This window comes from Nelumbo lutea, chromosome 1 (genome assembly GCF_056320005.1).
Source record: "Nelumbo lutea isolate HS-2025 chromosome 1, American lotus-T2T, whole genome shotgun sequence".
Taxonomy (NCBI): Eukaryota; Viridiplantae; Streptophyta; class Magnoliopsida; order Proteales; family Nelumbonaceae; genus Nelumbo; species Nelumbo lutea.
In genome coordinates this window covers 44,502,877-44,520,240 of record NC_142684.1, presented here as the reverse complement: position 1 = coordinate 44,520,240, position 17,364 = coordinate 44,502,877, and the positions used below count along the sequence as shown (strand labels likewise).

General features: G+C 37.6%; 1 protein-coding gene across 1 annotated transcript; it reads left to right on the top strand.

Annotated features, from left to right (window-relative positions):
- Positions 1-15,432: 15,432 nt before the first annotated feature.
- Positions 15,433-15,861, top strand: LOC148874473 (uncharacterized). Its single transcript, XM_088961490.1, has one exon. It carries the CDS (start codon positions 15,433-15,435, stop codon positions 15,859-15,861), a length of 429 nt encoding a protein of 142 aa, XP_088817616.1.
- The last annotated feature ends 1,503 nt before the right edge of the window (positions 15,862-17,364 follow it).

Below are 17,364 nucleotides of genomic sequence, written 5' to 3'. Positions count from 1 at the left end.
TCCATGCTACGCCTGACACTACTTGAAGAAGCCATGAATGCTAAGTTTTCAGAAAAGAAGGGACTGTGAAAGCTTAGAGGAAGACTTTTAGAAGTGCTCCCACAGACGGCGCCAAATGATGGTGCGCAATCCGGTCACTCCTAGCTAGCACTTGCATGGCTTCTGAAAGGTACCTAAGATGGAGAAGATGAGGGATCCTCGAGGGCTTGCCCGGCGGGAACACTCTGACGCTTAAGTTAGAGTTCTGTGAAAGATGCAAAGAGAGGAAGAAAGCTAAGAGTGCAGATAGCATGAGTATCAGAAAGTTACCTTTGTCCTTTGGGATTGGGTTACTTATAACAGAACTCTGTCGAATCAGGCCCATCTGCCTCTGATAGGGCAGGTATAACCGCCACTGTCGTCCTGCCATAGCCATTACAGCTAGAGTAGGTGGCATGCGCGGGGCCGTCGTTGTAGGGTATGTACCTGTCAGGTGTAAGACACCTTCTAAAGGTGGCAGGCACAACACTGTCTGACGAGAGACGTGTTGCGGTCTCCGGGTTTTTCAGGTACGGTGGTAGGGCAAGAGGCCTTTCTGTGACATGCTGAACTGCTCTTCTGTGAGCTACCCTGTACCGAGCTACCCTACAAGTGGTGAGCTGCCTGTGGCAAGCTACACCGAGATGTCTGGCTCGAGGTGTCTTTACCTCGGGGTATCTAGAGGCGGATTGGAGTGTTCCAGTTTGGGAGTGGCCTAAAATCCATTGGGAGGAGCTTGGGCATTAGGAAAGGTCAAGGGACCCCGAGCTCAGAGGTAGCTCGGAGCGCCTCAACCTTTGGAAGGAGGTGCAAGCTAGGCGGCTCTCGGTGAATAGCCTAATCTGCTGAGTTGCCAGCTTAAACTCGGTGAGCCCTTCCCACTGAGTTGCGATTGCGCTTGCTGTGCTATCATACTAAATCATCGCTTGAGCAAGATCATACCCACGTGTACCCGTGCTACGAAGTCAAGGCAAATCTTGCATCATGTTTAAACCTAAAAGTTGATGATCATATAGACTGGAGTCTACCGGGATTGGCTATTTGATTGATTTAAATTTGACTCTCCTTTTAATGAAAGCCAATTATCATATTTTACTATTTTAAGCATTTTCATGTGGCAGATATGGAAATCTAGATATAATTTAATCATGGAAAGTTGGGCATTTGAACCTATGACAATTATCTTCAAGGCCCAGTCCCAAGTGGAGGAGATTCGATGTTCTTTGTCGATTAATGGGGATATTTCTAATACTACCATCTCATGGCTCGATGACTCTTCCCACTTTTGGCAGAAACCTATCCCTCCTATGTATAAAATCAACTTTGATGGTGCTTTATCGTCTTTCGGTGGGGGTTTAGGTGTTGTGATCCGTGATCACTCAGGTGCTTTTATTTATGGTAGATCCATTGAAATTCCTAAAGCTTCTCTAGAAGAATTAGAAGCAAAAGCTGCTCATGCGGCCCTTTTGTTTTCTTTAGATTTGGGTGCAGACTTTTTATTAGAAATTTCTCCCACTACTCAGTAAATTGGGTTGCTCGTTCTGGTAATGTGGCCGCTCATATGTTGGCCAAACATGCCCACTATTAATCACATGCATACATGGTCTTTGTGTCCATCTTTTTTTACACTCTGCTATCATTCAAGATTGTAATCATTTTTGGTTATGAGCCACTTGGCCTTATAACCTTTTGACCTTAAAAAAAAAAAACTCAAGGGATATGTCGTTTCTGTAGCATATCCTATATCCATACGCATCCATGCATATTGTATCAATATTTTAACCCTCGAGCCTAGTCCTGTCTTTTATCTTTTTCTTCCTCTACAATTTGTTAAACATTATACTATAGAAAAAATGATAAACTAATTGACGAAAATAGAAAGGCAAATTCCAAACACCTAGAAGATCACTCAATAGAAGAGTATAGGGGATAACCAATAAGAAAAATTTCTAGTCAATTCATGAGATATTCCATCTATCTCTGAAACATTTCAGTTAGTTCAAATAAGGGGTGTCAATTAGACCGGATTTGGTCCAATCCAATCCGGTCTAATATGAGTCAAATACAAATAGAATAGGTCCAGTCCACTCGAATGAATACTTTGGACTATTTTGGACCGGTCCAATTCAATATTTGGACCACCCAATCTGTTCAAATTGGAATTAATAATGATTTGTTCCAATATTCCATTGACACCTGTATTCTTATTTTCTATCAGTAGATCAGATATTGGCTCAATCTGACCCAATCCGATATAAATCCATCATGAATGCACCAGGTCCAATCCAATTTTCAATCCAATAAATGCTTTGGACCAATAAGTCTGGACTGGCCCATTTCAATGTCTTGTTCGTCTGTCCAATCCACCCAAATTGATTTTAATTTGGATAGGGTCCAACCCAAAACCAGTCCGTTGACACCCTCAGTTCAAATGCCTCTTATCTACATTGGTTCTTCATAAAATATGGGAGAAATGAGATACTTTAGTTATTTCCTACAGTGCATGACCTTGTATTTTGTATTATATTTTGTTATACAAATAGGCCCTTTGGAGATGCCTCAACAATTCCCTCCCCTCCAAGAGCCTACTAGTGGCAAGACCAAAGAGGATTGAAAGACGTGTCCATTATACCTTAATGAAGAAGAGACTACCCACCATTTAAAGCTGTGTTTGGCTTAAAGGAAAAAGTAGGAAAATGAAAGGAAATGTAGAAAAATCTTTACAAATGTAATGGAGCAGGTGTAGTGGCATATGATGGCGAAAAACCTAGAAGAAATCCAAGTGAATGTAAAATCTGATATGAAGGCACTAGTTAATCTTCTGTTATCCCATGATAAGGAACAACCTTGGAGTAGGGGTGTCAATGGGCCGGTTATGGGTTGGACTCCACTCAAATCAAAATTCATTTGGATGGAATGGACGGACCAATAAGACATATTGAATTTGGACAGACTGGATGAACCAATATGACATATTGGATTGGACCTGGTCCGTCCATAATGAATTTATATTAGATTGAGCCAATATCTGGTCCATTGATAGAAGAAAAAAAACATAGGTGTCAATTGACCAAGTTTTAGTTGAAACCAATCTAAATTAACAGGAATTTGAACAGATTGGACAGTTTCTGGACCGGTCCAAAATGGTCCAAAATTTTCATTGGACTGGATTGGATTGGATCAGCTCCATTTGTAATGGACTCACATTGGACTGGACGAGATTGGACCAAATCCAGTCCAATTGACACTCCTACCATGGAGAGTCTCTAGCATTCTTAGTGATTGCAGATTCTCATTAAACACATGTCCAAATGTAATGGTGAGGCTTGTATATAGAAACTATAACTCTATAGCCCCACTATCTTGCCAAATATGCAGTGGAGACAAATTGTAATGACGATTGACAGCAAGCTCCTCCTCTGTTATTAGAAACTCTGATCAGAGAGGAAGCTATGCATTCCATTGATAGTTGAATAAAGGGATCACTTCTTAAAAAGAAAGCCCTTATATTTAATGTGTATTTGTAACCTTTCCAAAACTAAGCCTAACGAATCCAAAACAGAAATAGGTAATCTACAAAAGTGGTATATAAGGCTGTGTTTGGTTACAGCGCAAATTTATTTGCACTAGTACAATGCATTGGAATGCAAATGTAAAAAAATGAAAAGTCTTATTTAATTAATTTTTGTTTTGGATTTTACTAATTCTATTTGGTCTTAATCTATTCCATTTGTACTGCAATCAAACATAATAAACTAAAATTTGAAATAAAAATAATTCAAAATTTACACAAATCATTTGCACTGTTATGGTTTAAAATCAGTACAAATTTATTTGCATTGCAACCAAATAGAACCTAAAGTACAAATAAATAGTAAAAATCGATAGACCCATACGATGGTTGGTTCAACTCTGCTATGCATGAAAAATCTAAGCAATCCAAGGGAGAATTTCTCATAGATGTCATATCACTCGTGTCGTGACTTGAGCAACTCTCATTCACGGATTCGAGACACATCATCGTTAACAACAAATTTAGGCTCTTTTTGCAAGGGTTAAGTAACATTTGGTTTTTCAGCTATGAAATCGTGTTCACATTATTATTTGTTTTTGGTATTTAACAAAATACACTAAGGTAGAAATAGCGAGACTCAAATCCATGTCTCTGTTGGGACAATGCAGTTAACATGCCAATCGAATCATCACTTACGTTGGCACCTTTAATGGGTCTCGAGGACTCGGTTTCTTTTTCATGTCATTGTCCACTCTATTTTGTCCATTCTTCTTATAAGAAAATTAGATGGTAATTGAAGGGCATTTTCGCTATTTTATATAATACTTTAGGTTACGGTTTTAGGCCAATTTGACATTGCCACTATCCCCAAAGTTCAAAGTATAAAAGTAAAATTTTCCCTATTTTTTTCTTCATGTTTCATTTAAAAACAAAACGAAACAAAACAACTTCATCTTGATGCTAAGCAACATTAAATGTTTTATAATATATTTGATAGTATTATAAACTTGCTCTTGTAAACATTGTACAATTGACTTGTAATTGAGATTTAAGTTTATTAGCCTCTCTATATATAATTCCAACATTCCAACGCATATGATAAATAGATAAAAAGATGAGATCTCTTTGTCTTATCTCTGAAAGGTTTGATTTTTTCACTTGGCACCCAAAATTTACTATTTAGCACATTATAGTTGTTAGGCATTCCATTATTGGTTTAACTTGACGCACGCAATGTGAAAATAAAAGTATGATTATTCAATAATATCTTATTCTAACTTATGATAAGTTAATTAATATGCTAATAGTATATTTTTGACATATATATAGGGATATACATTCAAGAACTAGTCTTAACTATTCTTGTTAATTTAGAGGCAACATTCTATAAGCTAGTAGGTCTAAATTGGTTAGAATTCTTTATAGTTTTTGGATTTAGAGTTATAAAAGTTTTGTTTAATTTCTTAATAATCCTCTTTAAATGTAAAAATATAAAAAAAGGAAAACTTGAACCAATCCTATAATTGATTTTTCTATTTCTCCCAAAATTTTTGAAAGAAAATGGCTTATAGGTCATTTAGCCTGGTGCTTTAGGGTCTAGTACATGATTCAATACTTCTTTGATTTCTTCTGGTGTAGTTACTTTTGTTAGTTTAGTATTATTATCTTTTCTAACTAATATACTATAATATAACCTCCAAGACTTTTGAAATCCCTTCCACGATGATTTGAAACTATGTCTAATACATTCAACAAACTAAGGTTCTTATTATACCATCTTGATTATCATGTCTGATTCCATGGGTTTTCTACCTAAACATCATTTATTAGAGAAGAATTTCTATTTAGGTTGTATGATTTTATACTTAGAACAAAGACTCTTTCCATATTCATCCTAAATAAGGATTCCTCTCCAAGAATCCTTATTTAGCTAGGGTTCTCCCATATTCATCCTGGTGTTATCCATGGATTATTATATAGGAGTTTTAGTGTCATTGGGAATGAATTACCCCACCTTTTTAGTGAGACACAACCTAATTGTTTCTATGAAGTTATCTTTTCTGTAGTGTTTCTTCTTAGAGTTTCATTTATTTATTTACCTTTTTAAAGCAATTCTACAACCTTTTCTATATCACTTCTTTGTTTTGCTTGGTTATTTTATAGTTATATGCAAGGTCCCTTTGTTTTAAGTCAACACAACCTCTAAATATGGAACCTTTAATTTTGACTAAATCACATAATATTACCATTAGGAAAGAATTTAGTTTAAGTTCTAGCTACACTATTAGGGTTATACAACAACATTACATATTTTCAAACATGTACAACCCTAAAACCTAATACAATTCTCTACCTTAACCCAAACTTTGGTATAAAAGATTTCCTTAGTAACAAGGCCATTATTTTTTCTAGCGGAGCATCGCCTGAAGGGTTCTGTAAACCAAAAGCGAGAAGATAAGAAGTAGAATAAATAGCATCCGTTAGCTAAAAATATTGATATTGACATGTGTTGACCAATTTTAGGATTAGATAAATCTTATTTTATATTTATCTCTATATGTTACTCAAACCATTAGAGACCATGAGAGTACAAGATCCATTTTGTATTTTTGAGGAAAAAAATAAAATAGGGAGTACAAAAGAATATAAGAGCACAAGATCCCACAATCTTATTTGATGGAGACCAATGTCTCAATATGATATTTATTTGTGTACATCCCATGTTTGGTAGTCTAACCCTATAAATCCGATGTATTTGATAGTTTTATCTAATTTAATAAAATCACACCCTTTTCATTGCTGTATTATCATCTTTAAGTTATTTTATTTTTTCTTTTTTAAGTTTACTTACCTTTGGAAAGATTAAGTAACTCAAGAGAATCATTTTGGAATATGTAATTCATTCATTTTAAATCTCAACATCACAATGGTTTTAAATTAAGAATCTTAGTCATAGTACTTCTAAACTATATGATATTCTTGGCAATGCATTCCACATAGAAATATATACCAAAATGCTCCCTTACATATTGTTATATTTTTTCTATACACGCATAACACTTCTCCCATAACTCCTTCCATACTTTTCTTATAGTTATAAGTATTACAATAATCTCCTATTGGTGGCATTTTCCTCCACCTTCTAACTCTGATAAGTTTTACTTGTAAAACAAGTGTTCTTTGTATCTTATTATACATTTTATTCTTCATAGGATCAATCCTTTATAATGGGAAATCATGTTGAATCCATCATTTCTATCACCCCCATTCATTCTCATCTTTTATGATATGTTTCCTTGAAAGGTGGTTGTTCAATAGTTCTTGATTCATCCTCTTGGGATATTTTAGCAAGTGCAGGTAAACCAAATACCCAAGAAGAATAATTGACCAAGGTGATAGGATTTTTTGACACAAATATCCTTTAAGTCATTTTCTTAAACTTTAATAATTTCAATAAATCATAGATGAGAATTTGACATCTAGACCATTATTTGTAATGAAAGTCTTCAAAAACAGGTGGCATGATATGAATTTAGTTCCATGCTATAATAACATGTTTTGGCCGTGCTTGTCCGCCTTGCAACCAACCATGACCTCAATTAACAGAAGCCCCAACCCACCTACGGCCTTTACTATATCTACTCAACTAGCCTACCCATAATAGCCCTAGACGCGATCCTCCCCAACCTTAGTCTTCGCCCCTATTGTGGTAGCCCCAGTTATTTTGTTTGCAGCCTTGAATTAACTCCATTCAAATGGAACCATTACAAGCTTATTTTGTTAAATTCTTTTTCATATTCTCATACTTTAGTGTTCACAACATAGGAATCCTATATAATAAGCTACCAAAAACAAAAAAAAAAAAAAGAAAAAGAAAAACCTAAGACAGAGGACATCAAAATCATTCAAGTACCACATCATCTTGAGAACATAATCTCTAATTGGGGTTCCCTCTTGCATTAGTGTTTAATAAGACCTTCATGGTCATTTGCCTTGCAATTTTATGTTGTTTCCCAAACATCTTTTGTAAGTTGTCCATGATGTCCTCAATAGTGGGAAAACTTGTATGTTGTTCTAAGGCATTGTACATGAGGTTAGAATGTAAAACTTGGCCATCTCATTAGCATCCAACCATTTCTCATGATTATTAATATCCTCACTAAGGTAATTAATGTTTGAAATTTTATGCTCTATTTTGAAATGAAGGAGATCTTATCCATAATGAGAACAAAGTCCAAATTGCATTTCCAATCAATATAATTGGGTCTTATAAGTTTGTTACTATCCAGGGTTTTGGCTGAAGAGGTCGTTGCTTGGAGTCAGGTTTTTTGTTAGTGTTTTACTTAGTCTGTTTTTTGTTTCAATAAATCCTAGTTTTTAGGGATGCTATTATTTGGCCTATTCCTTTGCTTTGTTAATAACGTGGCTAAGATAAAGCTAACATGTGCTGCTTTTATGCTTTCTGTTAGAGTTGTAAATGGCTATAAAAGCTGTTGGTGAAGATGGGGTCACTGTAACTTAGGAGGAGAAGCTCGGAGGCGCGTCTAAAGACACTGTCTTTAGAATGTTATTTGCCCCCACTCAGTTTTACTGAGTTTGCTGTTGGGTTACAGGCAAATTCGTTCCCAGGATACAACAGAGCCTTGGGCGAGAATCTGCAACCAGCAAAGTTGAAGAGTCTCCAAAGAAACCTTTTGTGAGACTGTAGCAGACCGGACTGAGAGAGAGAGAGATAGTGAATTTTGAAATTGTATTTTTGGAGTCTGATTCATGCTCCTTAAATAACTTGTGAAGAGGTATGAGGAAAAGGTAGGTGCTGGTTTAGAGAAGGCACCTTGAACAGTCACAGTTTCAACCATTGTGACTGTTTAAAAAGTTGTTAACAGTTGGTGACTGTTAACTTTGAATTGTGCCTCTTGATCACACCCAATCGAATCATGACCGTTGATCTCATCAATGGTGATCAACATACCAAAACCAGAGCCACCCATCGCAAGCCGTGCGGGTGCGAGCAAAGTGCGCCTCTAAAGCGCCTCATTGCACCACACACGTGCGCACACGCGTGCGCGCGCGTTGCGCGGTATCGAATCCCCATACTCTCCTCTACTAATTCTAAGGAGTGTAAATCAGTTTCTATTGAAATATTGAAAACAAAACTTATAATTTTCCAATGTGGGACAAGTTCAAAACTGGGTTTTTGTAAGAGAAAAACTGATTTTTTCAAACAAGTGTACAGGTGCAATTTCTCATGTAATTGACCAATCAAACCCATTGGATTTAATCTCTTATGAGATTAAAATCCAACAATCCCCCACATTGATTGATCAATTAAATAGTTCTCTCTCAATCCAAACTACTATGACACAATTATGCATACAAAAGGTGTTTATCAACTTAAACCTCTTGTTAGTATAGTTATCTTAGAGCCTTGTCAAAGTTTTTGGTGGTAAGACATTAAACCAACTACTCTCAAGACAGACCAGAGACACCTATACACATAAAAATGTTCAGTCTCTGCAAGTGTTTCAAATTTTGCTCAACACTGTTATGGCCATGTGCTTCTTTCCTGGTTTCATGAACAATCCCAAGAGCAAACCCAAACCCTCATGAGAAGTGGCACCACTTCTATGTTCACATAGGTGAAGTTCCACTATGTGCTCCGTTATTTGACACATTTCAGAACTTCATTAAGAGTTTATCTCAACCTCTCATCATAACGGACATCACTGTTTATGTTGTGATGAGAAATTTCTCAATGTCAGTGCTAACAGTCACATTGCTGTAACTTGTTGTTACCCATTAAACCCAATACTGATGGCTTTTCAGTTCAGGTTGGGTTACCATTATAGGTGACTAAGTAAAGGGTTTTAATCCCATCTCTTTGGTTGTCATTCTTACCAATTCTCTGGCTAAACCCTTGGTAAGAGGATCAACCAAGTTTATACTTGACCTCACATAGGTTATAGTGATGACTCCATCTTGAATCAGTTGCCTAACAAATTTATGTCTCAGACTTATATGTCTTGACTTACCATTGTAGGTACCACTGTAGGCCCTTGACAGAGTTGCCTCATTATCACAGTAAATGGAAATTGGAGGCATAGGATTAGGCCAAAGTTTTATATCCATTAATAAATTCCTAATCCATTCAACCTCTTTCCAGCAGCCGCTAAGGCTATGAATTCGGATTCCATGGTCGAGTGAGATATACAAGTTTGTCTCTTGGATGCCCAAGAGATCGCACCCCCACCAAGGACAAATCCATCCAGATGTAGACTTGTTATCTCCATTACCGGTAATCCAACTTGCATCAGTGTACCCTTCTAGTACAGCTGGATAATCACAATAAAACAAGCCATGTTCCAGGGTTAATTTGAGATACCCAAGAACTCTCCCAAATGCCTTCCAGTGCTCTGCACCGGGATTACTTGTAAACCGACTGAGTTTACTTATTGCAAATGCAATATCAGGTCTAGTACAAAGCATAGCATACATCAAGTTCCCTACTGCACTAGCATACTCAAGTTGTGCAATTGTTCTACTAGTATTTTCTACAAGTTTTATACTAGAATCATATGGGGTGCTATATTCTTTAAAACCTAAATGCTTAAATTTCTCAAGTACTTTCTCAATATAATGTGATTGGCTTAGAACATAGCCCCTACTATGCTTTTTAACTTTTATTCCTAAGATGGTATCTACTTCTCCTAAATCTTTCATCTTGAAAATAGAGGATAAGTAGTTTTTAGTTTCATTTATGCCAATCATATTTGTACCCACAATAAGCATATCATCCACATAAAGACACACAATTACTTCATAATTTTCAGTGAATTTTGAGTAGATGCATCTATCAGCACTATTATGTTTAAAACCAAAAGATAGAATGCAAGAATCAAATTTCTCATGCCACTGTTTAGGTGTTTGTTTTAATCCATATAGTGATTTAACCAGTTTATAGACTTTCTTCTCGTTTCAGAAAGAACAAATCCTTCTGGTTGTTCCATGTAAACCTCTTCATTTAAATCACCATTTAAGAAAGCAGTTTTAAGATCCATTTGGTGAACAGATAAGTGATAAATGGATGCTAATGCTATAAGTGTTGTAATAGAAGTTGTTCTAGCCACTGGTGCATAGGTGTCAAAGTAATCAATCCCTTCCTTTTGACTAAATCTTTTGGCTACCAATATAGCCTTAAAAGTTTGCACAGTTCCATTAGTGTTGTATTTTCTTCTAAACACCCATTTACATTTTATTGGTTTTGATCCTGGAGGCAGATCTACTAGTACCCATGTGTTATTTGACATTATTGAGTCAATTTCATCATTTATAGTTTCCTTCCAAAAGGCAGCATTTCTAGAGGTCATGGCCTCACTATAGGTTTTTGGATCATTTTTAATGTTTAGGACAATGGGTATTTTATTTAAAATCTTCTCTCTATCAACCTCAACCAAAAATACAATTGACTGAGTAGAGATAAAATCTGAACCTAAGTGTTTCACTGTTCTTTGTCTTTGACTTCTTCTAAGTCCTATTGTAGGTGTTATAGTTGTGTCATTTCTTCTTTTAGTCTCATTATTATCAACAGGTATTGAGATCTGAGTTTCTCTGCATTTTCTATGGATTCATTTTTTGCAGGTTCAGAACACAGTTTATTTTCAAAGAATTCAACATCTCTAGTTTCAATTATTATGTTGGACTCTAAGTCTAGAAGCCTATAGGCCTTGTTATGTTCTGCATATCCAACAAACATATTTTTCTTAGCTCTGAGTCATAATTTGGTTCTTTTAGGATCTGGAACTCTATAATATGCTAAGCACCCCCATACTTTTAGATATGCTAAAGTAGGTTTTCTTCCTGTCCATAATTCATATGGGCATTTGTTATTAATTCTAGAAATAATTCTGTTATGTAAATGGTAGGCTGTTAGGAGTGCTTCCCCCCACAGGTTTAAGGGTGCATTAGCTTTTAACAACTTGCAGTTTATCATTTCTGTAAATGTTCTATTTTTCCTTTCAGCGAGGCCATTCTGCTGAGGGGTATAAGGAGCAGAACACTGATGTATTATTCCAAATTCTTCATAGAAAGAATTAAACTCATTTTAAAAGTATTCAACACCCCTATCATTTCTAAGGATTTTAATTTTCTTTTCTAGTTGATTTTCAACTTCAGTCTTATATAGTTTAAACATGTCAAAGGTTTCATTCTTAGTTCTCATAAGGTAGACATAGGTGTACCTAGAAAAGTCATTTATAAATGTTATGAAGTATCTCTTGCCTCCTCTAGTTAATACACCATTGAGTTCACAGATGTCAGAATGGATTAGTTCTAGAAGTTGAGAATTTCTCTCAACACTAGGGAAATGTTTCTTAGCCATTTTAGATTTTACACATATTTCACATTTTCTAGTTGATTCATTATTGTAAGCAATTATACCTAATTTGCTCATGTTCTTTATGGATTTAAAATTCAAGTGTGCTAATCTATCATGCCATAAAGAGAAAGAATCAACAATATAAGCAGAAACTTTTCCTTCATTAATACTTAATTTGAGCATACCATTACAACCATATCCCTTTCCAACAAACATCCCATTCTTAGATATGATTAGTTTGTCGGATTCAAAGACAACTTTGAATCCCCTCTTACAAACAAGATTTACTGAGACCAAGTTCTTTCTAATGTCAGGAACATGGAGAACATTCAGGAGAGTTAGTGTCTTTCCATAGGTGAAGTTCAACTCTACATTGCCTCTTCCAGCAACTTTGACACATGTTTGGTTTCCCATCTGTACCTCCTGGCCATCAGTCACTTCTTCATATGTCTTGAATAAGGACTTGTACTTACAAACATGGACTGTGGCGCCTGAATCAAACCACCATCCAGAAGACGATTCTGCAATATTGACTTCAGTAATCATGGCGCACGAGATTGTCTTCTACCATGTTTGCAGACTTGGTTCCGCCTTTCCGATATCGGCATACTCGAGCATAATGCCCCTTCTTTCCACAAACATAGCTAGATCCTTTCTTATTGTTGCTCTTTTTGAAGTTCCCATCCTTCTTCTTTACTTGTAATGCAGGGTTAGTCTTCTTCGATCCGTTTTCCACAAAATTTACCTTAGAGTTCAGCATATCGGTCAGGGTCTTAACCCTACTGTCTCTAATTCGAGACTCTTCTTCAATACGAAGGTGTTGCTGAATTTGCTCCAAGGTAAGTTCTTCAGCCTTGTGCAGAAGATTCTTCCTGTAATCCTTCCAAGAGGGTGGAAGTTTGGCAATGATTGCTCCCACTTGGAAAGGTTCAGGAAGGATGATGTTAAGGGATCGAATTTTATTGACTATCACCTGTAGTTCATGAATTTGCTCCAGTATAGGTTTATGGTCATTCATGGTGAAGTCAAAGTATTCTGCAATAAGATACTTATTCGTACCTACTTCTTGCACCTTGTATTTGAATTCCAGGGCCTTCCAGATTTCTTTTGGAGATGTAAGTTCCTTGTAGAAGTTGTAGAGTCGGTCTGATAAGGCATTCAGTATGTGTCCTCGGCACAGAAGTGAGTCATCTTCTCGTTTTGCTCTTTCATTCTTTAGTTTCTCAGAGTCTTTGTCAGTGGGTTCAGGAAGTGATTACAGATTCGGGTCCAACAGATAGTATAGTTTCAGTGTGGTCAGAAAGAATATCATCTTATCTTGCCATCGGCTGAAATTTGCTCCATCGAGCTGGTCTAGTCGAACAAGATCTTGGTTCATCATCTTGATCGAAGTCATGCTTGCTTCCGCCTCCATTGCAAAATAACATTCTAAAATTGTTGGGGAAGATGGGGTCACTGTAACTTAGGAGGAGAAGCTCTGAGGCGCGTCTGAAGACACTGTCTTTAGAACGTTATTTGCCCCCACTCAGTTTTACTGAGTTTGTTGTTGGGTTACAGGCAAATTCGTTCCCAGGATACAACAGAGCCTTGGGCGAGAATCTGCAACCAGCAAAGTTGAAGAGTCTCCAAAGAAACCTTCTGTGAGACTGTAGCAGACCGGACTGAGAGAGAGAGAGATAGTGAATTTTGAAATTGTGTTTTTGGAGTCTGATTCATGCTCTTTAAATAAATTGTGACTGTTTAAAAAGTTGTTAACAGTTGGTGACTGTTAACTTTGAATTGTGCCTCTTGATCACACCCGATCAAATCGTGACCGTTGATCTCATCAATGGTGATCAACATACCAAAGCCAGAGCCACCCATCGCAAGCCGTGTGGGTGCGAGCAAAGTGCGCCTCTAAAGCGCCTCATTGCACCACACACGCGCGCACACGTGTGTGCGCGTGTTGCACGGTATCGAATCCCCATACTCTCCTCTACTAATTCTAAGGAGTGTAAATCAGCTCCTATTGAAATATTGAAAACAAAACTTGTAATTTTCCAATGTGGGACAAGTTCAAAACTGGGTTTTTGTAAGAGAAAAACTGATTTTTTCAAACAAGTGTACATGTGCAATTTCTCATGTAATTGACCAGTCAAAACCATTGGATTTAATCTCTTATGAGATTAAAATCCAACAAAAGCTAAGTTCAGTTTCAATAAAATAGTGCAAGTCATTCAGTCCAATTTGTTGAGCTCTTGTTATTGCATTCAATTGTTGCATCCAATTGTTTCCAAGATACTGATATCAGACCCACACTAGGCTTGAGAGAAAGGGAAGCCGTAGTCTTTCGATTGACTTGTAAACATAGAAAAGTTTGAGAGAAATGTCGAGTGCAAGCGAACGTCCTTTCGTCCAACCAGCCATTCCACGTTTTGATGGTCATTACGACGATTGGAGCATACTCATGGAGAACTTATTAAGGTCCAAGGAATACTGGAGCTTGGTCGAGATAGGATATGAAGAACCACAAGCAGGTGAAGCTGTGACAAAAGAGCAGCAGAAGAGACTCAAAGAGATGAAGTTAAAGGATATGAAGGTCAAGAATTACCTGTTTCAGGCAATAGATAGAACAATTCTTAACCTTCATATCCTTTAACTTCATCTCTTCGAGCCTCTTCTGCTGCACTTCTGTCACAACTTCACCTGCTTGCGGTTCTTCATATCCTGTCTCGACCAAGCTCCAGTATTCCTTGGACCTTAAGAAGTTCTCCATGAGCATGATCCAATGGTCATAATGACCATCAAAATGTGGAATGGCTGGTTGGACAAAAGGACCTTCGCTTGCACTCGACATCTCTCTCAAACTTTTCTATGTTTATAAGTCAATCGAAAGACTGCGGCTTTCCTCTCTCTCAGGCCCAGTGTGGCTCTGATACCAGTATGTTAGAAACAATTTGGTAGAGTTATGTTAGTAAGTAACAAAATGAGATTTCATGGGGAGCAAATGCGTGATGTCACCATTGTTGAGAAGATTCTTAGGTCCTTGACAGACAAATTTAACTATATTGTTTGTTCTATCGAGGAATCTAAGGACCCTGACATGCTCACCATCGATGATTTATAAAGTTCATTAATTGTACATGAGAAAAAGTTTCACAGGAAAAATGGGGAGGAGCAAGCTCTAAAGGTGACCACATATGAGGGAGTTGGAGCAAGAGGACGTGGCAGAAACAACTATAGAGGAAGGGGAAGAGGCAGAGGGCGTCAAGCCTTCAACAGAGCCACAGTGGAATGCTACCGATGTCATCAACTCGGCCATTTTAAGAATGAGTGTCCTACATCGGACAAGGAGGCCAATTATACCGAGTTCGATAAGCATGAGGAAATGTTGTTGAGGGCTTACGTAGAAGGGCATGAAGGAAAAACGCGATGATGTATGGTTTTTAGACTCGGGCTGCTCAAATCATATGTGTGGAGATGCTATGATGTTCAGTGAATTAGATGAGAGTTTCAGGCAGCAAGTAAAACTCAGGAATAATCCAAGATGACAGTGAAAGGAAGAGGAAATGTCAGACTACAGTTGAATGGCTTCAACCATGTCATCACAAAAGTCTTCTACATGCCAGAGTTGAAGAATAACCTTCTGAGTATCGGACAGTTGCAGGAGAAGGGGCTAGCCATTCTAATTCATGGCGGAATGTGTAAGATCTACCATCCAGATAGATGTTTAATTATTCAAACTGCTATGTCAGCAAATAGAATGTTCATCTGGCTAGCCAATACACAAGAGAAGAAGGAGGCATGTTTTCACACAAGTGTACAAGATCTCACTGACTTGTGGCATCGCAAATATGTCCATTTAAGCCATAAAGGTCTCAATACCTTGCAAACCAAGAATATGGTACATGGATTGCCTCATCTTCCTCCTACTACTATGGTGTGCACTGATTGTTTGAACAGAAAGCAACACTGAGACCCCATTCCTAAGAAGAGTGCATGGAGGGAAACCCAAAAACTATAGCTCATACATGCAGACATCTGCGGTACAATGACTCCCACATCAAATAGCAAGAAGAGGTATGTCTTATTCTTTATTGATGACTTTAGTAGAAAAGCATGGGTTTACTTCTTAATTGAAAAATTAGAAGCTTTGAATTCATTTAAATGCTTTAAGAGACTTGTTGAGAAGGAGACATGCATGTATATCAAGTGTTTATGCACTGATAGAGGGGGTGAGTTCAACTCAGAGGAGTTCAATGAGTTTCGTAGACAGTGTGGTATCAGAAGGCAGCTTACCAATGCATACACTCCACAACAAAATGGAGTGGTCGAGCAAAAAAACCAGATAGTTATGAATATGGTTCATTCAATGCTCTCAAAAAAGAAGATCCCTAAAACCTTCTGGCCTGAGGCAGTGAATTGGGCCATGTACGTGTTAAACAGAAGTCCTACAATGGCAGTCAAGAATATCACTCCTGAAGAAGCATAGTCTGGTGTGAAACCCACAATGGAACGTTTTAGAGTCTTTGGGAGTGTGGCACATGTTCACGTGCCAGACGCCAGGAGGACTAAGCTAGAGAACAAGAGTTTTGGATGTGTGCTTTTGGGAGTTAGTGAGGAGTCGAAGGGCTACAGGCTGCATGATCTGGTGGCTAAAAGGGTGGTGACTAGCAGAGATGTAGTATTTGAGGAAGATAAACAGTGGGAGTGGGACACTAGCTATGAGGAACAAGTGTTGAGTGGGGTGATGACAAGAATGACACAGATGATGAGCATGAAGCTGCTAGTGAAGGCAATGAAGAAGCTGTGGGAGATGAAAATCATGCAGCCGAGAGTGTTGTATCTAATCTAGTGAATGCAGAAGGGTCTGATGCTAAAGAAAGAAGTGTCAAGCAGGCTTCTATTTGGATGGAAGATTACGTCAGCGGTGAGGGACTATCTGAGGAAGAAATTGAGCTCGATATGGCCCTTGTTGCTTCTACAGATCCCATCAACTATGAACAGGCAATGAAGAGTTCAAAATGGAGATTGGCAATTGATTCAGAGATTAACTCAATTGAAAAGAATCAGACCTAGAAACTTATTCTTGCCAGCTGGTGCCAAAACCATTGGAGTAAAATGGATTTATAAAACGAAGTTGAACGAACTTGGAGAAGTAGACAAGAACAAGGCTCGGTTGGTAGCCAAGGGGTACTCTCAACAACAAGGGGTAAATTTCATTGAAGTATTTGCTCCAGTAGGTCGTATGGATATAGTGAGGATGATAGTGGCACTTGCGGCGGAAAGAGGTTGGAAGATTTACCAGTTGGATGTAAAATCAGCATTCCTCCATGGTGAACTTAGTGAAGACGTGTATGTGGAGCAACCAAAGGGTTCTAAAAGAAAGGGGAGTAAGCATAAGGTGTATAAGCTGCATAAAGCTTTGTACGGTCTAAAACAAGCTCCACGAGCTTGGTTTAGCCATATTGAAGCTCAT